The sequence below is a fragment of the Sardina pilchardus genome, chromosome 12 (genome assembly GCF_963854185.1).
Source record: "Sardina pilchardus chromosome 12, fSarPil1.1, whole genome shotgun sequence".
NCBI lineage: Eukaryota > Metazoa > Chordata > Actinopteri > Clupeiformes > Clupeidae > Sardina > Sardina pilchardus.
In genome coordinates this window covers 29,261,875-29,288,741 of record NC_085005.1, presented here as the reverse complement: position 1 = coordinate 29,288,741, position 26,867 = coordinate 29,261,875, and the positions used below count along the sequence as shown (strand labels likewise).

Genomic DNA, 26,867 nt, shown 5'->3' with positions numbered 1-26,867 from the left:
CTTTCATTTTGACATGTTTATATAGGCCATGGGTCAATAGTGCCACAATGTTTTAGACAGGCAACATAAGGTCTTACTAGATATTACGTCACATAGAGTCGCCAAAATCGTAAGGACCCTAACTGCGACAGTTCTGAAATTCAACGCGGGTCAACACTGTCTTTGGTCAACATCCCATATTCAAAACAGTAGGGGCAAAATGGTTTTATGCGAATAGTTTTCATTGAAAGCAAACTTGCATGGAAGCATTTTCACCCTCCTTCATGCCCGAGGACCAGAGACTTTCGTCTGTGAGCTTTTCTGTGACGATAACGATTGCATGTTACAAGTAAACAAGTCGAGTTAGCAAGCTAGCTAGCTAGCTGGGGCCAGTTGTGCTGGGTCTGAAATCGAAACCTAAGAGCGTTGCCATTAGGTTTTGTTTTGTATTCCTTTCTCCTGTTCTAAACTCATCACCGACATCGAGCTTTAGCAAACTGGCGAATTGTTCTTTGGTGCTTTTCTTTCGGATAGGAGGTTGAAGAGGACAGGAATGCACTTCAATTATCTGACACTATAAACTTCAGCCAAGTATGTTTTTGTCCCTGTATTGTTACCTTGCATTGTTTTTGAAACCTCCATTCATATTTCCAATGTTGCAAACTCTAACGCTGTATTATAAATGGTGAACATGTTTCTCACTTGATTGATTGGAGTCTGTAAATCATGCACAGTGTAACGTTAGACCTCAGTCTCAAAGTACCCCACCATGTCATCTGTATAAGGTTACGTTCTGAAGCACGGGATTTACGTCACAGGGGTGTCCTAAAATTGTTCTCATGAATCATACAAGTCTGCCTGTCAAACAAGCACAATTCTGAACTGATTATTATATTAATGAATTATTTGGGGTATGTCTGAATAATATGTTCATTTAAATAATCTGGCCTTTTAGCCATGATAAAAAGGAAATTCGTGGCGGCCGAGGAGCCGTCTAAGAAAAAGAAGCAGCCCAGGCGGGATGAGGCTAGCTCTGATGAAGAGGAGTCGGCTCAACACACCACTAGCCAAGGTAGGATGGTGGGACAGACCATGAAACAGACCCCTGTTGGTTTTCCACATGAGCATTTTCTTGAATTTCCCCCCTGGGGATCAATAAAGTATCTATCTGTCTATCTAATGGCATGTGTGGCTGCATCGATGGCTAAATGTGTGTCCGCTGTTGTGTGAATGTGTGTCTGCAGACTCCAGTCAGAGTGACTCGATGAGCGATGCCGAGGAGCCCCGAGCTAGCTTCTCCAGGCCGGCCCAGAGCCCGCAGGCCGACAGTCAGGAGTCCTCCGCCGGCAAGTTCGCCATGTACAACAGCGTCTCACAGAAGCTCATGGTAAAGCATCCTTCATACGTATCATAGACGTCATAATGCATGCACAGCCCAAGTCTGATGGCAAGCAAAGCAGTGCATAGCTGCATACTGTAGAGCAGTGTAATTGGTTCCTTTTGGGGGCTATTAATCTGATTCGTGACATATGCATTCAAGACATGTATAAGAAGCGTGCTTGGTAAAGAATGTGTGGAGTGGACCAGTCGAATATTCACTGAATATGCATTCATTATGTACTGTAGTAAATTTAAACTGACACTACAACCTCTGGTTTCAATCCGCAGGCTAAAATGGGCTTCCGTGAGGGCGAGGGTCTGGGTAAGTTCGGCCAGGGCCGCAAGGACATCGTGGAGGCGTCCACCCAGCGGGGCAGGAGGGGTCTGGGGCTCATGCTCAAGGGCTTCCAGGGGGAGCTCAACGTGGACTGGAGGGACGAACCAGCGGTACAAACACACACACACACACACACACACACCAAACTACACTTTATCACACACAACAGTCTCTCTTGCACTCTCTGTTCACACACAACAGTCTGTCTGTTTCCTTTCTTCTTTCCCTGAGCAGTTTATTATGTTCTACACACTTTTTCCATTAATCCTAATTGACCCTAATCTTTTTGCATCTATCTAGCTATGTATCTATGCATCTATCTATCTACTGTATCTATCTATCTATCCATCCATCCATCCATCCATCCATCCATCCATCCATCCATCTATCTATCTATCTATCTATCTATTTATCTATCCATCTGTGTATTCATCTGTGTATCCATCTATCTATCTATCTATCTGAATCTATCCATCTATCTATCTATCTATCTATCTATCTATCTATCTATCTATCTATCTATCTATCTATCTATCTATCTATCTATCTATCTATCTATCTATCTATCTATCATCCATCCATCCATCCATCCATCCATCTGTGTATCATTGCAGCATTGCTGTTCCTTCTCTCTGTGTGTCTTGTCCTCATGTGCTGGTGTGCTGCTCTTCCAGCCCAGCGCCACAGAGCCGGTGGAGTGGTTTCCTGAGTGTTCCACGGAGATCCCGGACTCCGACGAGCTGAAGGACTGGATGCACATCGGGGAGGTGAGCCCACTCCGTCAAACCGCCATGCTCACATACATTACGAGTCAGTGTCACTGTCACATACTGTAGATGGGCAGCCTACTGGCTAGGGCTTCGGGTGTGAAACTGAAGGGTTGCCGGTTCAAACCCCCGATTTTCCAGTAGGAAAAATTGTGTGTGGTTGAAGTAGTTGAGCACAGCTCCACGGCTACTGATTTGCATTTATATTCACGTCTACATTACAGACGTAAAAACAAGCATTCAGAAACAGCTGGAGGAATGAACTTATCCACCTGAAAAAGCTAATGATGTACAGTATTCACCGTAATTCCTTAGCCAACAATGGGTGTCGCCATGACACCTCAGTATTCAGAAAACTGTTTTGTATTTCCGGCGAAGCTGTGTTGTGTCTATTTTAACGTGACGGGTGACAGTGCTTAACATGTCATAACGCATATAAAAGTAAACAGAGGGCAGAACTGTCAACATTTCGAAAAGAAATCTAAGTTGAAGCATATTCCAGTTAGCGTACTGAGAACGCACAAAGCTATAATGTAAACAGAATGAATGTAAGTTGGAGACAGGCCAGATTTCCGGTTAACAAATAAAGTGGATACGACTGAAGGTGAAGTGCTATGCTACTCACACTGACGGATCACGTGTGTTTGTGTGATTTCTCAGAGGAAGTTGAAGATTGAGGATGAGACCGAGTTCTGCTCTGAAGATCTGTTGCATCTTCTTCTCCGCTGTAAGGTGTGTACTGTAATCCCTGATGTAATTGTGTGTGTGTGTGTGTGTGTGTGTGTGTGTGTGTGTGTGTGTGTGTGTGTGTGTGTGTGTGTGTGTGTGTGTCCATTAGAAATGCACTAGTTGTCTTTGTTTGATAAGTAGTGATTTGATTTCGCTGGCAAGTATTTTGTGTGTGTGTGTGTGTGTGTGTGTGTGTGTGTGTGTGTGTGTGTGTGTGTGTGTGTGTGTGTGTGTGTGTGTGTGTGTGTGTGTGTGTGTGTGTGTGTGTGTGTGTGTGTGTGTGTGTGTGTGTGTGTGTGTGTGTGTGTGTGTGTGTGTGTAAATGATTTTGTGCCTATACTGTGACGTTAATGAAAGTGGATAATGTCCTTGATTTGTGTGTGTGTAGAATGTGTTTGATGATTTAGAGGGTGAGGAGATGAGGAGGGCACGAACCCGCTCCAATCCATATGAGACTATAAGAGGGGCCTTCTTCCTGAACAGGTAATACACTACACACACACATACGCACACACACACACACACACACACACACACACACACACACACACACACTCTCTCTCTCTCTCTCTCTCTCTCTCTCTCTCTCTCTCTCTCTCTCTCTTTCTCTCTGACTGTTGATGTAGGACTATACAACCATGTGTTACAGGCTTGTGGTCTGCATGTGTTAGGGACCACAGACACACACACACACACACACACTCTCACACACACTCCCCTCGCTTACTCACTCCCTGAGCTTATTTGTAGTAGCTTAGTTCTAGCTTCTTTCCAAGTTTGCGATGGTGAACCTTTAGAATGGCGATATCTTTTGAGCTAACGCCTTGTCTGAGCGGTGTGCCATCTACTCCTCTGCTCTCACACACACTCACACACAAGTTTGCGATGGTGAACCTTTAGAATGGAGATATCTTGTGGGCTAACGTCTTGTCTGAGCCGTGTGCCATCTGCTTTTCTGCTCTCACACACACTCTCACACAAGTTTGCGATGGTGAACCTTTTGAATGGAGATATCTTGTGGGCTAACGTCTTGTCTGAGCCGTGTGCCATCTGCTTTTGTGCTCTTTCAGAGCTGCCATGAAGATGGCAAACATGGACCATGTCTTTGACTACATGTTCACCAACCCAAAGGACTCACAAGGGGTAGGACCTTTTAGTGTGTGTGTGTGTGTGTGTCTGTGTATCTGTGTATCTGTGTGTCTGTGTGTCTGTGAATGAGTGTGTGATGAACTGGAGCTGATTTGAAGACACATCTTCATAAAACCCTAACTGTTGGGGTGTGTGTGTGTGTGTGTGTGTGTGTGTGTGTGTGTGTGTGTGTGTGTGTGTGTGTGTGTGTGTGTGTGTGTGTGTGTGTGTGCGTGTGTGTGTGAGAATGTGTGAGTGTGTGTGTGTGTGTGTGTGTGTGCGTAAAGCCCTAAGTGTTGATGTGTGTGTGTGTGTGTGCTGTGCTCAGCCCTACAGTAAGTGTTGGTGTGTGTGTGTGTGTGTGTGTGTGTGTGTGTGTGTGTGTGTGTGTGTGTGTGCTGTGCTCAGCCCTACAGTAAGTGTTGATGTGTGTGTGTGTGCGTGCTCTCCCACAGAAGCCCCTGACGCGGGACAAGGAGGGCGAGCTGCTGTACTTCGGCGACGTGTGCGCGGGCCCCGGCGGCTTCTCGGAGTACGTGCTGTGGAGGAGGAAGTGGCACGCCAAGGGCTTCGGCATGACCATCAAAGGGCCCAACGACTTCAAGCTGGAGGACTTCTACGCCGCGCCCAGCGAGCTCTTCGAGCCCTACTACGGTAAGGCCTGCACTCAGCAGAGGCTAGGCACACTTAGCACACTTAGCACGTGACTACGGTAAGGCCTGCAGCAGAGGCTACGCACACTTAGCACGTGACTACGGTAAGGCCCGCAGCAGAGGTTAGGCACACTTTAGCACGTGACTACGGTAAGGCCTGCAGCAGAGGCTAGGCACACTTAGCACGTGACTACGGTAAGGCCTGCAGCAGAGGCTAGGCACACTTAGCACGTGACTACGGTAAGGCCTGCAGCAGAGGCTAGGCACACTTAGCACGTGACTACGGTAAGGCCTGCAGCAGAGGCTAGGCACACTTAGCACGTGACTACGGTAAGGCCTACAGCAGAGGCTAGGCACACTTAGCACACTTAGCACGTGACTACGGTAAGGCCTGCAGCAGAGGCTAGGCACACTTAGCACGTGACTACGGTAAGGCCTGCAGCAGAGGCTAGGCACACTTAGCACGTGACTACGGTAAGGCCTGCTGCAGAGGCTAGGCACACTTTAGCACGTGACTACGGTAAGGCCTGCTGCAGAGGCTAGGCACACTTTAGCACGTGACTACGGTAAGGCCCGCAGCAGAGGCTAGGCACACTTAGCACACTTAGCACGTGACTACGGTAAGGCCTGCAGCAGAGGCTAGGCACACTTAGCACGTGACTACGGTAAGGCCTGCAGCAGAGGCTAGGCACACTTAGCATGTGACTACTGCAGCAGAGGCTAGGCACACTTAGCATGTGACTACGGTAAGGCCTGCAGCAGAGGCTAGGCACACTTAGCACGTGACTACGGTAAGGCCTGCAGCAGAGGCTAGGCACACTTAGCACACTTAGCACGTGACTACGGTAAGGCCTGCAGCAGAGGCTAGGCACACTTAGCACGTGACTACTGTGAGCTCTTCGAGTTCTACTACGGTAAGGCCTGCAGTAGAGGCTAGGCACACTTAGCACGTGACACTGTGAGCTCTTCGAACCCTACTACGGTAAGGCCTGCAGCAGAGGCTAGGCACACTTAGCACGTGACACTGTGAGCTCTTCGAACCCTACTACGGTAAGGCCTGCAGCAGAGGCTAGGCACACTTAGCACGTGACACTGTGAGCTCTTCGAGCCCTACTACGGTAAGGCCTGCAGCAGAGGCTAGGCACACTTAGCATGTGACTACGGTAAGGCCTGCAGCAGAGGCTAGGCACACTTAGCACGTGACTACGGTAAGGCCTGCAGCGGAGGCTAGGCACACTTAGCACGTGACTACGGTAAGGCCTGCAGCAGAGGCTAGGCACACTTAGCACGTGACTGCTGTGAGCTCTTCGAGCCCTACTACGGTAAGGCCTGCAGCGGAGGCTAGGCACACTTTGCACGTGACTACGGTAAGGACTGCAGCAGAGGCTAGGCACACTTAGCACGTGACTACGGTAAGGCCTGCAGCAGAGGCTAGGCACACTTAGCACATGACACTGTGAGCTCTTCGAGCCCTACTACGGTAAGGCCTGCAGCAGAGGCTAGGCACACTTAGCATGTGACTACGGTAAGGCCTGCTGCAGAGGCTAGGCACACTTAGCACGTGACTACGGTAAGGCCTGCAGCAGAGGCTAGGCACACTTAGCACGTGACTGCTGTGAGCTCTTCGAGCCCTACTACGGTAAGGCCTGCTGCAGAGGCTAGGCACACCTTGCACGTGACTACGGTAAGGACTGCAGCAGAGGCTAGGCACACTTAGCACGTGACTACGGTAAGGCCTGCAGCAGAGGCTAGGCACACCTTGCACGTGACTGCTGCAGCAGAGGCTAGGCACACTCTAATATCATCATATCATTCTCCAGCAGCAAAACCCAGTAAACTTATCGAGGATCTTTCCCGGACGTTGCCAGTTTTACTATTCGAAAGTTGGTGTGTTTTGAGGTGAAACCGACATGCCAGATAGTTAGCGATTGGATGCACTAACCGCTGAGGATACAAGCCAGGGTTATGTTTTTTTTTTTTTTTCTTTTTTTTAACTACTTATCAAGCTGTCCTTTTTCCGGCAAGCAGGGTGTACATTTTCAGATGAGGACTTCATCACACGACACGAACAGATGTCACTTTGTGTATAGACATCTACAGACATGCAAATGTTATCCATTTTTGTCAGCGTTTCTTGCCCACCAGGTATTCATGGTAGTCACATGACTGCAAAGTATGAATACTGTAGAGGCCAGTGATTGAGAGTGGGGTGGACATGACCCGGTGTTGACCTACTGTATGATAGTGAGATAACACAGAGGGAGATTGTGTAAACAAACAAGGAATTTGACTCATGTGACGTCATGTCAGTGGTTGTCTTGGGAGAAGTGTCATTAGTAGTACTGTATTTTGTCAATAAACTCTCAGTTTGATGTAATAAAAAAAAATGCTTTAAATTGATGTTTACTTTTGTGTACCATGTGTACCATGTTCTTATTGGTGGTGCTATTTTCGTCTCTCGGTGCAGAAGCTCATCAGTGTCCTCGTGTGTGTTATGTTTCATATTTCTCCGTCGCGTGTCTGCGCTCACCTGTCCGTTTCTCTCTCAGGTGAGGGAGGCGTGGATGGAGACGGCGACATCACGCGGCCAGAGAACATCACAGCGTTCCGGAACTTTGTGCTGGAGAACACGGAACGTCGCGGCATGCATTTCCTCATGGCAGACGGAGTAAGAGCCTCGTCATTCCTCTGTCCTTGTAGTAACGTAGTAGGGGGTGACGCAAGGCCAGCCGCTCGCTTGAGAGACACCTGTACCTGTGGCTAAGGCTTTGGGGGGGCTGTCAGGGGGGTATTCCAAGTACGTGGTTTAGAGACTAACCTGGGTAAGTTAACTCAGAGTAAAGTGGTAAACCTCCCAACAGAAGAGCTGTATGGCTTCATTCTCCTAATAATACAATACGATAACTGTACGTACACACCGCCGGCGACTTGAGCTTCCAAGATCGCTCTGGACGCCCTGTCAAGGATGCCGTGGGAAGCTAGGATGCTTTGGCCGATGAACGGATTGGTCACTGCTGGCAGTTGAGAGAAGCCGGCTTCCATTTAAAAAGGAATGACTTCCGGAATCTTTGGAAGCTCAAGTCGGCAGCGGTGTGAACGTACAGTAAGGCTTTGTTGTTGGAGGTTTACCACTTTCTCTGAGTTAACTTACTCAGGTTTGTCACTAAAACATGAACTTGGAATACCCCCCTGATGTGTGTGTGTGTTTGTTTGTGTTTGTGTGTGTGTGTGTGTGTGTGTGTGTGTGTGTGTGTGTGTGTGTGTGTGTGTGTGTGTGTGTGTGTGTGTGTGTGTGTGTGTGTGTGTGTGTGTGTGTGTGTGTGTGTGTGTGTGTTTATGTGTGTGTGTGTGTGTGTGTGTGTGTGTGTGTGTGTGTGTGTGTGTGTGTGTGTGTGTGTGTGTGTGTGTGTGTGTGTGTGTGTGTGTGTGTGTGTGTGTGTGTGTGTGTGTGTGTGTGTGTGTGTGTGTTTGTGTGTGTGTGTGTGTGTGTGTTGCCCACATCACAGGGCTTCTCTGTGGAGGGCCAGGAGAACATCCAAGAGATTCTCAGCAAGCAGCTGCTGCTCTGCCAGTTCCTCACGGCTCTGTCCGTGCTCAGGACAGGTGAGCGGGTGTGTGCGGTTCTGTCTGTGTGGGTGTCTCTTTGTATTGTGTGTGTGTGTGTGTGAGTGTGGCTGTGCGTCTGTACACTTGAGTTCTTGGGATTCTGTGTGTGTGTTGTGTGCGTGTGTGTTTGTGTGTGTGTGCGTGTGTGCATGCGTTACTTATTTGTGTGTGTGTGTGGATACTTATTTGTGCACCTTTAGAGGTGTGTGTGTGTGTGTGCGCATGTGTGCGTGTGTGTTTGTGTTTCTTTGTCTACTGTATGTGCTTCCATATCCATATCACGCAGAATGGGATCCTTTAAATCAAGTTCTCCAACACATGCCTGTCCTGCACTGTCCCTCTCCAGGTGGCCATTTTGTGTGCAAGACCTTTGACCTGTTCACACCCTTCAGCGTGGGGCTGATCTACCTGCTCTACCTGTGCTTCGACAGGGTCTCCCTCTTCAAGCCCGTCACCAGCCGCCCGGCCAACTCCGAGAGGTGAGGGCCGTGCGCCGTGACCTCAGTGGTCAGCAGCGTCTACTGCGTGGATTGAGTCTAGTCTTACACCTTGTCCTACAGTAACTGGATCCAAGCGAGCGACTGTCAATGTTGTCTGTCTTACAGTGAATCCGTTAAATATGCCTTTGTGTGTTGCGTCACGGGCTTCCATATTTCTCATTCAAAATAGCAGAGCAATGCGAGTGACAAAAAGAAAATAGAAACAGGGCGTCCGATAAAAGTTCTCTCAAAAACGTCACGTTGCATCACGCTGCTCGCGTCGCTTCAGTCAGGACACTCCAATAGAAAACAACGTGATTAAATGGATTCTATCGCTAATGTTTGGTCGCATCGCATCCGGTTAGGACAAGGTGTTACAGGGACACTACTTTGGTGTGATTTGGGCCTTAGACTAAAGTAAATGTTCCAGGAGAATTTCCATGGACACAGGTGTTAGTTAAGGACTAGACTTGATGCATTATTGAGGTCTAGGCTTGATCCATGAATGCTTGAAGAACTAGCTGAGTTGAAGATCAGAAGGGAAATAAAGGAATAATCCTGTCACAACTATAAACAGTAACTTGGTGAAGATATTTTATACATAGATATTGGTGTGTGTGTGTGTGTGTGTGTGTGTGTGTGTGTGTGTGCTACTGCAGGTATGTTGTATGCCAAGGCCTGAAGCCGGGGTCAGACGCGGTGCGGGAGTACCTGTTCACCGTCAACATCAAGCTGAACCAGCTGCGAAACAAAGAGCTGGACGTCAACGAGGTCGTCCCACTGGACATCATCCGATCGGACACGGACTTCTTCCACCACATGATCCACTCCAACGAGAAGTGAGACACACACACACATACACATTGACACAACACACACCTCCTTCCACTCCAACGAGAAGTGAGATACACACACACAACACACACCTCCTTCCACTCCAACGAGAAGTGAGACACACACACACACAGACACAACACACACCTCCTTCCACTCCAACGAGAAGTGAGACACGCATACACACAGACACAACACACATCTCCTTCCACTCCAACGAGAAGTGAGACACACACAGTCATCCACGCCGACACAACACACACCTCATTCCACTCCAACGAGAAGTGAGATACACACAGACATACACACTGACACAACACACACCTCCTTCCACTCCAACGAGAAGTGAGATACACACAGACATACACACGGACACAACACACACCTCCTTCCACTCCAATGAGAAGTGAGATACACACACACACCGACACAACACACACCTGAATCCAACAGTAAACACACCCATGCACATGCACAGGCATTCAGTCAAGCAGTGTTTTCCCATACATACTTATGGTTATGGTTATGGTTATGTTGCTTAGCAGACGCCTTTGTCCAAAGCGACATACAAACAAAAACAATACAATGATTAAATTTAGCAGTTGATCAGACTAGTGTCAACTAAAGGGAATAGCAACATAAACAATAAACAGTATCATTTTAAGCAAAGCTAATGAAAATAAACAATGACTAAATAGGAGAAATAGCAAATAAGTAATTCAATCAATTATATAATAACAATAACTATGGAATAATGAGCAATAATAAAAACAATGTCAATTTGGCCTAATGGAAACAAAACGCTATAAAATACAAACCATAATCATAAGAAACGCTAATAGACTATGTGCATATTGAATAGACATGCCTTAAGACTCATACTTAAGTAAAAAAACCAAAACAATTATTTCCCTTGGGATAAATAAAGTATCTACTGTATCTGTCTGTCTGTCTGCCTGTCTGTCTGTCTGTCTGTGGTAAATAATGTAAACTATCTTTATGCTGTTCCAGCCATTGTGCAGTGCAGGTGAAGGCCCTGGCCAAGATCCACGCCTTCGTGTTGGACAAGTGAGTTGCACTAACACAAAGGGTTCTGGCTTCTCTGTGTGTCTCTCTTTTATCGTAGAGTACATCTTTTTTTATTTTTGTTCAGTTGGAGTTTGACTGTTTATGGATACTTATTCATGCACCTTTAGAGGTGTGTGTGTGTGTGCGCGCGTGTTTGTGTGCAAGCGTGTGCGTACGTGTGTGTGTGTTTCTTGTAAATATTTGGTTCAATATCAATGTAAAAATGTTGAACTGTGTGCCTGATGGTTTGCTGTGTGTGTCTGTCTGTCTCTCTCTCTCTCTCTCTCTCTCTCTCTCTCTCTCTCTCTCTCCCTCTCTCAGTACTTTGTCAGAGACCCGTCAGGCTGACATCCGTAAGGAGTGCTTCAAAGCATGGGGGGTGAGTAGCACCAACATGCACTTCTTCCTGTAGCTATCCACAACATGCACTTCTTCCTGTAGCTATCCACAACATGCATTTCTTCCTGTAGCTATCCACAACATGCACTTCTTCCTGTAGCTATCCACAACATGCATCTCTTCCTGTAGCTATCCACAACATGCATCTCTTCCTGTAGCTATCCACAACATGCATCTCTTCCTGTAGCTATCCACAACATGCATCTCTTCCTGTAGCTATCCACAACATGCATCTCTTCCTGTAGCTATCCACAACATGTATTTCTTCCTGTAGTTATCCACAAATCTGTCTGCCGATGTTTGTTTTGGCCTGTACTGTAATGACTATGAGTGTAGTTCAGTGAAATAAGCGGTTCTTGTTTTGTCTCCAGATCCCTGATAAAGCCAGAGTGGCCCCTGGCCCATCAGACCCTAAAAGCAAGTTCTACGAACTGATGAAGGTACGGAGCCTGGCTAGATGTGGGGGGGGGGGGACATGAACTGATGAAGGTACGGAGCCTGGCTAGATGTGGGGGTGGGACATGAACTGATGAAGGTACGGAGCCCGGCTAGATGTGGGGGGGGGGGGGGGGGGGGGACATGAACTGATGAAGGTACGGAGCCTGGCTAGATGTGGGGGGGGGGGGGGGGACGGACATGAGCTGATGAAGGTACGGAGCCTGGCTAGATGTGGGGGGGGGGGGGGGGAGGGACATGAACTGATGAAGGTACGGAGCCTGGCTAGATGTGGGGGGGGGGGGGGGGGGAGGGACATGAGCTGATGAAGGTACGGAGCCTGGCTAGATGTGGGGGGGGGGACATGAACTGATGAATGTACAGAGCCCGGCTAGATGTGGTGCTGGGACATTTTGTGCAGACAATACAGTTGAATGTGAGATGTGAGTGTGCCATTGGTGTGGTGGGTATTGAAATGTGAGTTTGTTGGTGGTGTAGTGAGTATTGAGAGGTGAGTTTGGGTGCAGGGTTGAATTGAGATGTGAGTTTGGGTGCAGGGTTGAATTGAGATGTGAGTTTGGGTGCAGGGTTGAATTGAGATGTGAGTTTGGGTGCAGGGTTGTGTTGAGATGTGAGTTTGTCATTGGTGCAGGGTTGTATTGAGATGTGAGTTTGGGTGCAGGGTTGTATTGAGATGTGAGTTTGGGTGCAGGGTTGTATTGAGATGTGAGTTTGCCGTTGGTGTATTGAGATGTGAGTTTGGTGCAGGGTTGAATTGAGATGTGAGTTTGGGTGCAGGGTTGTATTGAGATGTGAGTTTGGGTGCAGGGTTGTGTTGAGATGTGAGTTTGGGTGCAGGGTTGTGTTGAGATGTGAGTTTGCCGTTGGTGTATTGAGATGTGAGTTTGGTGCAGGGTTGAATTGAGATGTGAGTTTGGGTGCAGGGTTGTATTGAGATGTGAGTTTGCCATTGGTGCAGGGTTGAATTGAGATGTGAGTTTGGGTGCAGGGTTGTATTGAGGTGTGAGTTTGCCATTGGTGCAGGGTTGAATTGAGATGTGAGTTTGGGTGCAGGGTTGTGTTGAGATGTGAGTTTGCCATTGGTGCAGGGTTGAATTGAGATGTGAGTTTGGGTGCAGGGTTGAATTGAGATGTGAGTTTGGTGCAGGGTTGTGTTGAGATGTGAGTTTGGGTGCAGGGTTGTATTGAGATGTGAGTTTGCCGTTGGTGTATTGAGATGTGAGTTTGCCGTTGGTGCAGGGTTGTATTGAGTTGTGAGTTTGCCGTTGGTGCAGTATTGAATTGAGATGTGAGTTTGGTGCAGGGTTGTATTGAGATGTGAGTTTGCCGTTGGTGTATTGAGATGTGAGTTTGCCGTTGGTGTATTGAGATGTGAGCTTGCCGTTGGTGTATTGAGATGTGAGCTTGCCGTTGGTGTATTGAGATGTGAGTTTGCCATTGGTGCAGGGTTGTATTGAGATGTGAGCTTGCCGTTGGTGTATTGAGATGTGAGCTTGCCGTTGGTGCAGGGTTGTATTGAGATGTGAGTTTGCCATTGGTGTATTGAGATGTGAGCTTGCCGTTGGTGCAGGGTTGTATTGAGATGTGAGTTTGCCGTTGGTGTATTGAGATGTGAGCTTGCCGTTGGTGTATTGAGATGTGAGCTTGCCGTTGGTGTATTGAGATGTGAGCTTGCCGTTGGTGCAGGGTTGTATTGAGATGTGAGTTTGCCGTTGGTGTATTGAGATGTGAGTTTGCCGTTGGTGCAGGGTTGTATTGAGATGTGAGCTTGCCGTTGGTGCAGGGTTGTATTGAGATGTGAGTTTGGGTGCAGGGTTGTGTTGAGATGTGAGCTTGCCGTTGGTGCAGGGTTGTATTGAGATGTGAGTTTGCCGTTGGTGTATTGAGATGTGAGCTTGCCGTTGGTGCAGGGTTGTATTGAGATGTGAGCTTGCCGTTGGTGTATTGAGATGTGAGTTTGCCGTTGGTGCAGGGTTGTATTGAGATGTGAGCTTGCCGTTGGTGCAGGGTTGTATTGAGATGTGAGTTTGCCGTTGGTGTATTGAGATGTGAGCTTGCCGTTGGTGCAGGGTTGTATTGAGATGTGAGTTTGCCGTTGGTGTATTGAGATGTGAGCTTGCCGTTGGTGCAGGGTTGTATTGAGATGTGAGCTTGCCGTTGCTGTATTGAGATGTGAGTTTGCCGTTGGTGCAGGGTTGTATTGAGATGTGAGTTTGCCGTTGGTGTATTGAGATGTGAGTTTGCCGGCGTTGGTGCAGGGTTGTATTGAGATGTGAGTTTGCCGTTGGTGTATTGAGATGTGAGTTTGCCGGCGTTGGTGCAGGGTTGTATTGAGATGTGAGTTTGCCGGCGTTGGTGCAGGGTTGTATTGAGATGTGAGTTTGCCGTTGGTGTATTGAGATGTGAGTTTGCCGTTGGTGCAGGGTTGTATTGAGATGTGAGCTTGCCGTTGGTGCAGGGTTGTATTGAGATGTGAGTTTGCCGTTGGTGCAGGGTTGTATTGAGATGTGAGCTTGCCGTTGGTGCAGGGTTGTATTGAGATGTGAGCTTGCCGTTGGTGTATTGAGATGTGAGCTTGCCGTTGGTGTATTGAGATGTGAGCTTGCCGTTGGTGTATTGAGATGTGAGCTTGCCGTTGGTGTGTTGAGATGTGAGTTTGCCGTTGGTGTATTGAGATGTGAGCTTGCCGTTGGTGTATTGAGATGTGAGCTTGCCGTTGGTGTGTTGAGATGTGAGTTTGCCGTTGGTGTATTGAGATGTGAGTTTGCCGTTGGTGCAGGGTTGTATTGAGATGTGAGTTTGCCGTTGGTGCAGGGTTGTATTGAGATGTGAGCTTGCCGTTGGTGTATTGAGATGTGAGCTTGCCGTTGGTGCAGGGTTGTATTGAGATGTGAGCTTGCCGTTGGTGCAGGGTTGTATTGAGATGTGAGTTTGGGTGCAGGGTTGTATTGAGATGTGAGCTTGCCGTTGGTGCAGGGTTGTATTGAGATGTGAGTTTGCCGTTGGTGCAGGGTTCGGACATAGACTGGCTGAGCCTGAAGCCGACGCCGCTGACCGCCACTACACTGGATAAGGTGCAGCACGTGCTCGACCACAGGTGCATCGTGGGAGGAGGAGAGCAGCTGTTTCTGCTGTCGCTTGGGGTAAGAGCAACAGCTGTTTTATTGATTTATTTATTTATTAATGATCTTATTGGGGCAGAATTGACCATGGCTATCCAGAGCCCTCTAGTGTCAGAGCCGAACCTACTGGTCATGATACCTGAGGTGTGGGGCATGTGCTGTACAGTACGTGTTTTCAGTTCATGCAAGCCGTGCATCATTCCCTCAGTTTGCCTTGAGATGGGAGAAATACGGATTTCAATGTTGGACCTCCTGCTTTCAATGATGTAAAAATCATCATTTTACATCATTGAAAGCAGGAAGTCCTATTCATGGGTTTCATTGAAGTCCGTATCTCAAGGCAAACTGAGGGAATGATGCACGACCATTCAAAAACATGACTGGTTTTCTAAAGATACAAAGATTATTGCTAATCGGTTAAGTGTCCCTTTAAGCACTTGTTGAGTGTGCACGTCCATCTTAAGGGAATCCGTTATCTGGTGTTGCCTCCAGTTTTGCAGCTGGGGAGACCATTTGGGTACACAGGGGCAGCCGTGGTGTACTGGTTAGCGCATCGGGCTTGTAACCGGAGGGTTGCCGGTTCGATCCCCGACCAGTCCACCACGACTGAAGCGCCCTTGAGCAAGGCACCTAACCCCTCACTGCTCCCCGAGCGCCGCTGGTTGGGCAGGCAGCTCACTGCTCTGGGTTGTGTGATTCACCTCACTGTGTGTTCACTGTGTGCTGTGTGTTCACTAATTCGGTTAAATTGGGTTAAATGCAGAGAACTGAATTTCCCTCACGGGATCAAAAAAGTATATATTCTATTCTATTCTTCTATTCAAAGAGAGCAGTAGATTATCTTTGCTTTGTTTGGGAACACCAAGTCCCCACGCTAGTTGTTCATGACACAGACATTACACTCCATTACGGACACGTTGTTCATGACACAGACATTACACTCCATTACGCACACGTTGTTCATGACACAGACATTACGGACATGTTGATTATGATCCTCATGGAGTTGCCCAGTGATATCGCACATCTACCTCACCGCTCATTATGTACACAAAACATAGTGTTGTAAAGGTTGAAAAAACAGTCCCAAACGCGCTACACAAACACATCGGACGTTCTCCCTTTAAATGCGTGAAGAACAATGGATCAGTAGCCATGTGGAGTTAAATGATAATGTTATTAGGAAATTCACCACGATTAAATCTGACTCCATAAGACATATTGTACCTCTAATACATTACCAAATAACTAATGATGTTAACTATGGCAGAGAATGGAATGGCACACTAAACTTTTAAAGATATGCAAACTGAGCGAGGAGAATTAACCATTTATTAGGCCTTGAGCCTTAGGTAAGAGTAAAAGTATCAGTAATTATCCTTAAACAAAGTAACAAAGGATAAGTAATCTTAACCTCAAAACAAACAATAAACTTGGACTTAAACCTTAACAAGTTACCAAGTTAAAATGCTACATACACCAGATAAACAATATATCAAATAATGAAAATAACAAACCCCATAAAGAAATCAAAAGATAGAGAGAGAGAGAGAGAGAGAGAGAAAAGGCAGGGAGAGAGAGAAAGAGAGAGAGGGGGCAGAGAGGTCAGTGTGACCTCTTGCCTAGACCAGAGCAGAGCAGGAAGAGAAGAGTCACCTCTTGCCCAAAGCTGAGAAAGTGAGAGAAGAGCGAGGTGAGAAATTCTCAACCTTAAACTATCATGCAGGTCACCCCCCAACCCTGTGGGTGGGATGTGGGTGTGTCTACCACCTGAAGTTCTCCCGTGTAGTTCTTACTCTACAATTATGTATACATACATTAGAGTGCAATGAAAGCGTGATCAGGCTGTTGCCCACATTACAAGTATTAATTCAAGACCAAACATGGATGTATTATCATTTGTCATGAAACAGATACATTTCAGTTTCCAACATTAATTCATCAGAGGCATGGAGAGGGGGAGAAGATGTGTGTCCGAGGGCCTTTCACCAAATGGCCGGCCACACACACAATGGGAACAGTTCAAATGCAAATAGATCACCTGGACACAAAGGAGTCTAACTGTGAGGTCGTCTCCCCCGTTCTGAACTTTTGAGGATGGAAAATTACCAGCTTACAGTCGCCCCATTGACACTGTGAAGTCATTATCTCATAAGTGTCAAAAATGAAAGCTGGCCATCCATATTCACATATTTGTCCATAGTGTCCGAAGGAATCTCTCAGAGTAGTTTTGACATTAGTTGACCGAGCTTCTCCGGTCTGAAACAAGTTCTCAGGATCAGGTGAGCATTGCTGTAGCGTGGAACATTCTTCTTTGTGTAAAAGCAATCTGGAGTTGAGCAGAATCGTGAGAGTATCGTCTGTCTGCTGTAACATTAGAATATCAATAGTCTTTTGCTTTTCAATGAGTTGGGCATGTATATAGGGAAAAGACAGGAAAGAGAGAAAGAGCAAAACAAACAAACCAATATACAAATTTCAAAATAAATGGAATTAAACACATTCTGGTGTATCTCAAATTGAAAAAAATGTTTCATAAGATAAATAATCTTTGTTACTGGCATTATTTGCACACTGAATACAAATTTATGAAGAAAATCAAATCAAATAATCAAAGAATGTATATAAATGATTGGTTAAAAGGAAAGCAAATTAGTTCATCCCAGCAGTTAAAATTCTTCAATTTAAATCATTAATAGAAAATGTACTTGTGTGTGTGTATGTGCTTTATCACTTCTGGACATTCAACAATAGACTTAACATTTAGTTGGTATAAGAATGTCAGCATGATGTGTCTGCCACACAGTCAGCTGCACATGGGCCTCCTTTTGGCAGAGACATATACAGACATTCAAATTTCAGGTGGTAGTCATACTAAGCAACAATCTACAACATTGCATTTCCCATTTTTTTTTTTTTTTTTTTTTTTTAATATATATATGGGCATTATTTGTTAGTCACGAGAGATCCAACCTAACATTCATTCAGCAGATACTCTTTGGTTCAGTGACCGTTCATTTGGTTTAACCGGTGAGTATAAAGAAAATCAAAAAGTGTGAAGAATAATCATGCTACTAGCATCTGTACAGTTAAATGCTTTCAAGCATCAACACTTACAGAGTCTACGCACTCACTATACATGAGCATACAACAAGCTAGCAAATATTATTATCTTCAAAGTAAATAAAAACACTGTCTGAATATCTGACTAACAAATTTCCCATCAGAGCACCTTGGGAGAACAATGCTACAGGTTGTTGCATGGAATTATCTGTGCTATTCTTTGTATAGGTTAATGTTATCATGTTAAGTTTAAAAAATATAAAACTCTGTCTTACCACGGTCTTGAATGGTTAGTCTGCATCATTACATTGTCCTTCAGTGAAAGCACACACACACACAGCAATTTTGCGCCTTAACAGCTAGAACAATGGATGGGTCCAGAGGCATGGGGGTTGTTAGGAGAAGCAAAGGTGTTAGATGATTGGACTCTGCGTTGGCGGTGTTTTCGAAAGCCTGTTGACCAACATGTCTGCATCTCATGTTCTGATTTTCCACATGAGTTGCAGACAATGCTTGGGTCGTTTGCGTCCATGTGTTGGATAGCCTCCTTTTCGCAGTCTGTTTGCGCTGTTCCAGTGGTGTTAGAAGAGACGTCGTTGCTTGAGTCGGCTGTGAACGACAATTCTGACGAAGCAACATTCTCCAACATCGCTTTGTTGGGGATAGCCACATATCTCGCATCAGAGAAAGGTTTCAATGACTGCGCGGTGTTCAATAATGAATAAATGCAAATAATGAGAAGTAACAAGATAACACCGTCCATCATTGCATGTTTTTTTGTTTGTAACGCATGTAATCGCCAGTTGCATATCTCTATCCCACTAGAGTAAGAAGTAATGTCTTCAGTTTCAACAATTTTAGCCATTTTCTGTCTTAATGTATTAAACAAAGAAATATTATCACGTGTCTACATCTGTCCATGTTCGTATTTCCGTATAACGGAGAGAGCAAAGTTTCTGAATCTTTAGGTGAGTTGATAGCGAAAATAATGCGTAGGCCTATGCGTGTGCTTTCTGCTACACGTCTTTAAGAAGTTTTTCTACTCACCAAATTTCAGAAATATAGGTACATCCCGTCATAACGATCACGTCGGGGTCACCACTTGTAAAGGTTGAAAAAACAGTCCCAAACGCGCTACACAAACACATCGGACGTTCTCCCTTTAAATGCGTGAAGAACAATGGATCAGTAGCCATGTGGAGTTAAATGATAATGTTATTAGGAAATTCACCACGATTAAATCTGACTCCATAAGACATATTGTACCTCTAATACATTACCAAATAACTAATGATGTTAACTATGGCAGAGAATGGAATGGCACACTAAACTTTTAAAGATATGCAAACTGAGCGAGGAGAATTAACCATTTATTAGGCCTTGAGCCTTAGGTAAGAGTAAAAGTATCAGTAATTATCCTTAAACAAAGTAACAAAGGATAAGTAATCTTAACCTCAAAACAAACAATAAACTTGGACTTAAACCTTAACAAGTTACCAAGTTAAAATGCTACATACACCAGATAAACAATATATCAAATAATGAAAATAACAAACCCCATAAAGAAATCAAAAGATAGAGAGAGAGAGAGAGAGAGAGAGAGAAAAGGCAGGGAGAGAGAGAAAGAGAGAGAGGGGGCAGAGAGGTCAGTGTGACCTCTTGCCTAGACCAGAGCAGAGCAGGAAGAGAAGAGTCACCTCTTGCCCAAAGCTGAGAAAGTGAGAGAAGAGCGAGGTGAGAAATTCTCAACCTTAAACTATCATGCAGGTCACCCCCCAACCCTGTGGGTGGGATGTGGGTGTGTCTACCACCTGAAGTTCTCCCGTGTAGTTCTTACTCTACAATTATGTATACATACATTAGAGTGCAATGAAAGCGTGATCAGGCTGTTGCCCACATTACAAGTATTAATTCAAGACCAAACATGGATGTATTATCATTTGTCATGAAACAGATACATTTCAGTTTCCAACATTAATTCATCAGAGGCATGGAGAGGGGGAGAAGATGTGTGTCCGAGGGCCTTTCACCAAATGGCCGGCCACACACACAATGGGAACAGTTCAAATGCAAATAGATCACCTGGACACAAAGGAGTCTAACTGTGAGGTCGTCTCCCCCGTTCTGAACTTTTGAGGATGGAAAATTACCAGCTTACAGTGTTCATTATGTACACAAAACATAGTGTTCTGAGTTTTGAGCGCTATGAGGTCATTAAACGGAACTCAAGAGAACAGTGAAGATAGCCTTTTATGTCTTGCAATGATTTGAATAGAGTAGATACACAAGTCTGCATGGGGATCATTTCCTGCCACATGAACTCTAACCTTTAATGTCCTTCATGTCTTTTCCACTCTCATTTTCCGTCCTCCCTCTCCATCTCTCTTATCTACTCTCCCTTTCTCTCTCTTCTCTTTCTCTATCTCTCACTTTTTCTCTCCTGTCTCCATCTCTCTTCTCTACTCTCCCTTTCTCTCTCCTCTTTCTCTATCTCTCACTTTTTCTCTCCTGTCTCCATCTCTCTTTTCTACTCTCCTTTCCTCTCCTCCCTCCACCCACTCTCCTGTCTCTTCTCCCTCCTTTCTTTCTCTCCATCTCTTTCCTCCCTCCACCTGTCTTTCCTGTCTTCTCTCTCTTCTCTTCTCCCTCTCTTCTCTCTCTCTCCATCTCTTTTCTACTCCACCTGTCCTTCCTGTCTTCTCTCTCTTCTCTTCTCCCTCTCTTCTCTCTCTCTCCATCTCTTTTCTACTCCACCTGTCCTTCCTGTCTTCTCTCTCTTCTCTTCTCCCTCTCTTCTCTCTCTCCATCTCTTTTCTACTCCACCTTGCCTCTCCTTTCCTCCCTCCACCTGTCCTTCCTGTCTTCTCTCTCTTCTCTTCTCCCTCTCTTCTCTCTCTCCATCTCTTTTCCACTCCTCCTTCTCTCTCTCCCTCCACCCCTGCTGTGCAGAGGTCCCAGATCTACACGTGTGACGGGCGGATGCCGCTGCGCTGGAGGAAGCTGGAGACGGTCAACAAGCTGGAGCTGCCCCGGGACACCCTGCTGAGCGTGGAGATTGTGCAGGAGCTCAAGGGGGAGGTGAGGAGGAGGAGGAGAGAGGAGAGAGGAGGAGAGGGAGGGTCAGCTCAATCGAGGAGGAGGAGGAGGAGGAGGGAGGGTCAGCTCAATCGAGGAGGAGGAGGAGAGAGGAGGAGAGGGAGGAGGAGGGAGGGTCAGCTCAATCGAGGAGGAGGAGGAGGAGAGAGGAGGAGAGGGAGGGTCAGCTCAATCGAGGAGGAGGAGGAGGAGGAGGAGGGAGGGTCAGCTTAATCGAGGAGGAGGAGGAGGGAGGGTCAGCTCAATCGAGGAGGAGGAGGAGGAGGAGGGAGGGTCAGCTCAATCGAGGAAGAGGAGGAGGAGGAGGGAGGGTCAGCTCAATCGAGGAAGAGGAGGAGGGAGGGTCAGCTCAATCGAGGAGGAGGAGGAGAGAGTTAGAGAGGGTCAGGTCAATTGAGAGGAGGAGGTAGAGCTCATTCGAGGAGGAGGAGGAGGAGGAGGAGGAGGAGGGAGGGTCTGGTCAATCAAGGAGGAGGAGGAAGGAGGGTCAGCTCAATCGAGGAGGAGGAGAGGGTCAGCTCAATCGAGGAGGAGGAGGAGGAGAGGTTGAGAGGTTTAGGTCAATCGAGCAGGAGGAGGGAGGGTCCGGTCAATTGAGGAAGAGAAGGAGGAGGAGAGAGGTAGAGGATCAGCTCAATTGAGGAGGAGGAGAGAGGAGAGAGGTCAGGTCAATTGAGGAGGAGGAGAGAGGAGAGAGGTCAGGTCAATTGAGGAGGAGGAGAGTCTTATGTATTTATTTATGTATGTACTTCTTTATCAAATAAGTTATTGTTAAATGTATGACGTACATAACTTCTAACTGAAGTATCACGCTTGCAGGGGAAGGCCCAGCGGAGAATAAATGCGGTCCACGTTCTGGACGCGTTGGTGTTGAACGGGACTGACGTGAGAGTGCAGCACTTCAACCAGCGGTGAATATGGCCTCCGCACCCTCTCCACATCCCACATATAGCTGCCATCTTGTACTCGCCATAGCCTTTCTCTGTGAAGTCCTTCACCACATCTCACATATAGCTGCTATCTTGTAGTGACCATAGCCTTTCTCTGTGAAGTCCTTCACCACATCTCACATATGGCTGTCATCTTGTAATCGCCATAGCCTTTCCCTGTGAAGTCCTTCACCACATCTCACATACTCACCATACAGTAGCCTTTCTCTGTGAAGGCACACAGGAGATGCACTGCTGCTATCACCAGATGTGAAATGATCAGCTGTTTGGGCTGTGTTGTATATTATCTGCTACACAATGATGATGTATGGCACATATGAGACTTTATCTCTGGATTCAGTACAGTATATTAGTACAGCATTTCAACATTTGTCACTAACTATATTTTTCACATTGCATCATAGTCTATTTCAGGTGTTATTAGTTATATTTATACATACATATCCACATACTGAAGGATAACTTTGTGTGTGTGTGTCTGTCTGTTTGGACCACTATGGGCTTTGTCTCTCAGGATCCAGATGGTTGAGAAGTTTGTGAAGGCGGTGTCCAAACCTAGCAGACCCGACATGAACCCAATTCGGTATGCCACTTCCACTCTCTGTTTCTCTCTGTTTCTCTCTCTCTCTCTCTCTCTCTCTCCCTCTCTCTCTCTGGGATTTCTCACAGTCTTTAATCTCTCTCTCCATATCTCTCCTGTCAGGGTGAAGGAGGTGTACAGGCTGGAGGAGATGGACAAGATCTTTGTCAGGTAAGTACTTGATCCCTGGTATTGAGTGTTATGCCAGCTGAACTTGCCCCCATCGGCTTTCTCAGAGCATCAGAAAGGGGTGCCATTAGAGAGACTGAAAGAGTTGGTGGGAATGTAATTCATTTGCTGGAGGTGTGGCATCAGATCAGATCAGACATAACCAATTCGATGGCTCCATATTCAGTTGTAAAGCCCCTGGATCAGAAAACATTCCACCATATACTTTACAGACAATTCTGCAATGTGCTTTCTCTGGAGTAATGGGATTGGAGTGGAGTGAGGTCTGGTTAGAACCATAAACATAAATATGTCAGATGATGAGATGTAGCAGATGAATGTTTCAGAGATTCAGAATATAATGTACTTTGATTGTACATTAAAGATAAAGACGCTTTGTGGAATCCTCTAGTTGTTTTGAACGTAGCCACACAGCGCTCTTCCAATGACCTACATTGTATTTAATACATCGCCCTCTGGTGGAGCAATGTGGTATTACAAGAGTACCAGACAAACACTGGCTTTCTGGTTTGCATGATACCTTCAGTGGATATGTGGGTGACACAGAGCATAGACAGGTTGATTCTTCACATTCTGTTACTATTTTTCTGTTACTTTTGTTTTTCAAAAGCTGCATCTTTAATGGACCAGCATTTTTGAGCCCCTCAAATATCGGGAACACTCCAAATGCATTCCAAATGTCTCCTTGATCGCTGTCTTTCAAAAGACATGCTCTGTGTTCCTTGGAATAGAGTGCACGCCTGCCCTTGAGCTCACATACACCTTCCCATGTCCCACAGATGTGTGAAGCAGCCAACTAGAGAAATGTGTTTGAAAGTGTTTTGGTGTGTGTCTGCGTTAATCTTGCCTCCTCCTCCTCCTCCTAAGGCTGGAGATGAAGATAACAAAGGGGTCGGGAGGGATGCCCCGTCTGTCCTACACGGGTCGAGATGACCGCCACTTCCTGCCCAGCGGCCTCCACATAATCAAGACCGTCAACGGTGTGTGTGTGTGTGTGTGCGTGTGCGTGTGTGTGTGTGTTAAAGATGGGCTAGTTCTGTCTGTGTATAAAGGAAGCATTAGGTATAAGGTACAAGGTATTGGGCATCCTCAAATGTTGAGGGCAGGTCAGACACTTCTGATCAGAGCTGAAATATTTTACAGGCCTTTTGTCTTGATGCCCATTCACGACATAGACCGGGTTTGAACAAAGACATTGCAACAACAACCCTATCTGATTTGACATGCAATAACTCATGAAGTATAACATTTAAAACATGCATATGCATTGTGTGCATTTATGCTATTTTATATGTAATATAATGTAATATATATAATGTATGGGGCAGCCGTGGCCTACTGATTAGGGCTTCGGGCTTCGAGCTTCTAACCGGAGGGTTGTCGGTTCGATCACCGACCAGTCCACGGCTGAAGTGCCCTTGAGCAAGGCACCTAACCCCTCACTGCTCCCCGAGCGCCGCTGTTTGGGCAGGCAGCTCACTGCTCTGGGTTAGTGTGTGCTTCACCTCACTGTGTATTCACTGCGTGCTGTGTGTTCACTAATTCACGTATTGGGATAAATGCAGAGAACGAATTTCCCTCATGTGATCAAAAAAGTGTTTATTATACTTATATACTGTATGTATGGTAATATCTTCATCTCCCTGTTTCTGTCTGCTGTAGACCCCTGGACAATGGCGTACAGTAAAAGCTCAAAGAGGAAGTACTTCTACAACAAAACGACGCACCACTCCACCTTTGACCTGCCAGGAGACTCAGTTGCCCCTTTCCAGTACGGCCTCACCTTTACTCACCTCTCACCTGTCCAAACAGCCCTGTCCGTACCTTGTATCAGACAGGAGTCAGACCTCACAAGCATGAACAGACAGGAGGCAGTAGCCAGATGTGTCAGCTTACCAAGATAAACAAACCTGTTGTTATGGCAGCGCACTGAACACAGAAATCTATCTCAGCTAATCTGGGGTCCGTTTCCCAAAACCGTAGTTGCTAACCTGTTAGCAATTTAGTTGGTTGGCAATAGACCTCTGAAGTTCGCCTACTAAAGGATCCAAAGCTGCCATCTTTGCCCATATAAGGAGATCCGGGTGTTGATTGAAGCTAACTGCCTACAGTATGGCAAGTTGCATTGTAAGTTAGCTCTGGGCCTGGGGTAGCAAAGATCAAAGTGTGCCGTCTTCACCTACCGAAGATCACAGTATCCACTCGAAGGCAGAGGGCAAAACTTTGTAGTGCAAAACGTCTGCATTTCCAATTTCCTTGTCCTCGCGAGAGTTTAACAGGTGTGATAATTGAAAATCCCCATGTTATTTTCCTTATTTGGGCAAAGATGGTAGCTTTTTTGTAGGCGAACTTCAGAGGTATGTGGGAAATTGCATTGCAATCAACACCTACTGTAACTCAGTTACTGTAGCAGCTCTGCTTTTGAGAAATGAACCCCTGATTTGCAACTGAAACATTATTAGCTCTTCACCGGACCTACAGTAACAGTGCCTTAGTTTACACTACAGCATGGGCATTCAGTGTGTTTCACCACATGGCTGTTTTGTTCTCTGTGTATAAGTGTGTGTCTCTGTGTCGCTTTCAGTGTCTGCCATAAGGAGCGAATCTTCTGGGCATGGGAGGAAGGGGTCAAAGTTCACGATTCCCAGACACGGGTCGATCCTGAGAAGCTCTCCAAAGAACATCTGCTGGAGTTCATCCATCAACATTACCAGCACTGAAAACACACAACAACAATACTCTTGTCTGATTTCCATCCAAACACACACACACACACACACACACACACACACACACACACACACACACACACACACACACACACACCAGTACACATATACATGCAGTGAACAGAGTGCAGTGTGCAGAGACCTTTAAACATCATTTAAACTGAAAAAAAGGAGTTACCCTTTTAGTGATGCATGCTGCCTATGCTTGTAGCCCACCATGTGTTAGACAGAAACTTTGTATTCATTTGTATGTGTGTGTGTGTGTGTGTGTGTGTGTGTGTGTGTTCGTCAGTCCAGCTTTGTCAGATGTGTTACCCTGGATCTGTAGCCTGGTGCTTCAGTGTCAGTCGGCACATCTGCTGTTCACGAAGCTCGACATCATTTATTTGTGTGTGCAAGGGAGCATGGAGAGATTGTGTTTTGGGAAGAGCTTAGGAAGACATTTTATTGTTGTCGCCTCTGTTTGGTGTTATAGAGTTAGTTGGGACATGTACGTGTGCTTGTCTACCTACTTAACATGCACGGGTCCGTTCTGTTTATGGAGCCCTCTTGGAATAGACAGTAGTCTGTCTGCGTGCAATGAGGTGTCTGTCTTCATTATGTCTCTCTGCTGTCTGTGTGCAGCGAGGTGTCTCTCTCTCTCTGTGCTGTCTGTGTGCAGCAAGGTGTCTCTCTCTCTCTCTCTGCTGTCTGTGTGCAGCAAGGTGTCTCTCTCTCTCTCTGTGCTGTCTGTGTGCAGTGAGGTCTCTCTCTCTCTCTCTGTGCTGTCTGTGTGCAGCGAGGTGTCTCTCTCTCTCTCTCTGTGCTGTCTGTGTGCAGCGAGGTGTCTCTCTCTCTGCACTGTCTGTGTGCAGTGAGGTCTCTCTCTCTGTGCTGCCTGTGTGCAGTGAGGTCTCTCTCTCTGTGCGGTCTGTGTGCAGGGAGGTCTCTCTCTCTGTGCTGTCTGCGTGCAGGGAGGTCTCTCTCTCTGTGCTGTCTGCGTGCAGGGAGGTGTGTCTGAGGTCTGTCTCCTCTCCCCTGTGCTCCTTTGGCCTTAAGCCTCATTTTCACGCAAGTTTCATCTGGTGTTACTCTCCTTCAGTTGCATCACACCGGCCATTTTGTTTTTAACCCGTTTAATGGGAATAATAAAGGTAATAATTATAATAGAGGTAATTATTGAGGATAAAAGAAAAGGACAATGATTTTGTTTAACTGTTCCCTGTTTTTATTTCCCTCGTGAGAGTCTGTTTATGCTGAGTGGAGCGTTTCCATTCCAGAACAGGATGTAGTTTAGGACTTGATGCCTAAGTCCAATGGAAAATAAAGATGCAAAAAGTCTCC

The 26,867-nt window shown here is 46.3% G+C and overlaps 1 protein-coding gene across 3 annotated transcripts; it reads left to right on the top strand.

Moving 5' to 3' along the window:
• Positions 1–124: 124 nt before the first annotated feature.
• Positions 125–26,864, top strand: cmtr1 (cap methyltransferase 1). 3 transcript variants are annotated; one of them, XR_009940937.1, is made up of 25 exons: positions 125–570; positions 935–1,051; positions 1,224–1,366; positions 1,648–1,806; positions 2,371–2,463; positions 3,124–3,195; positions 3,581–3,675; positions 4,263–4,335; positions 4,776–4,974; positions 7,523–7,641; positions 8,480–8,576; positions 8,926–9,058; positions 9,718–9,897; positions 10,904–10,960; positions 11,282–11,339; positions 11,731–11,799; positions 14,827–14,958; positions 20,950–21,078; positions 21,916–22,007; positions 22,561–22,629; positions 22,750–22,797; positions 23,683–23,795; positions 24,478–24,586; positions 25,400–26,174; positions 26,327–26,864. XR_009940937.1 is itself a non-coding variant. In XM_062550564.1 (24 exons), exons 2-24 carry the CDS (start codon positions 937–939, stop codon positions 25,533–25,535), a joined length of 2,490 nt encoding a protein of 829 aa, XP_062406548.1. In that variant the 5' UTR covers positions 125–570; positions 935–936; the 3' UTR covers positions 25,536–26,864. The 3 variants fall into 3 exon arrangements, 1 of the variants encoding a protein (XP_062406548.1); XR_009940936.1 differs by having other exon boundaries at positions 25,400–26,211; positions 26,288–26,864; XM_062550564.1 differs by having other exon boundaries at positions 25,400–26,864.
• Positions 26,865–26,867: the final 3 nt, after the last annotated feature.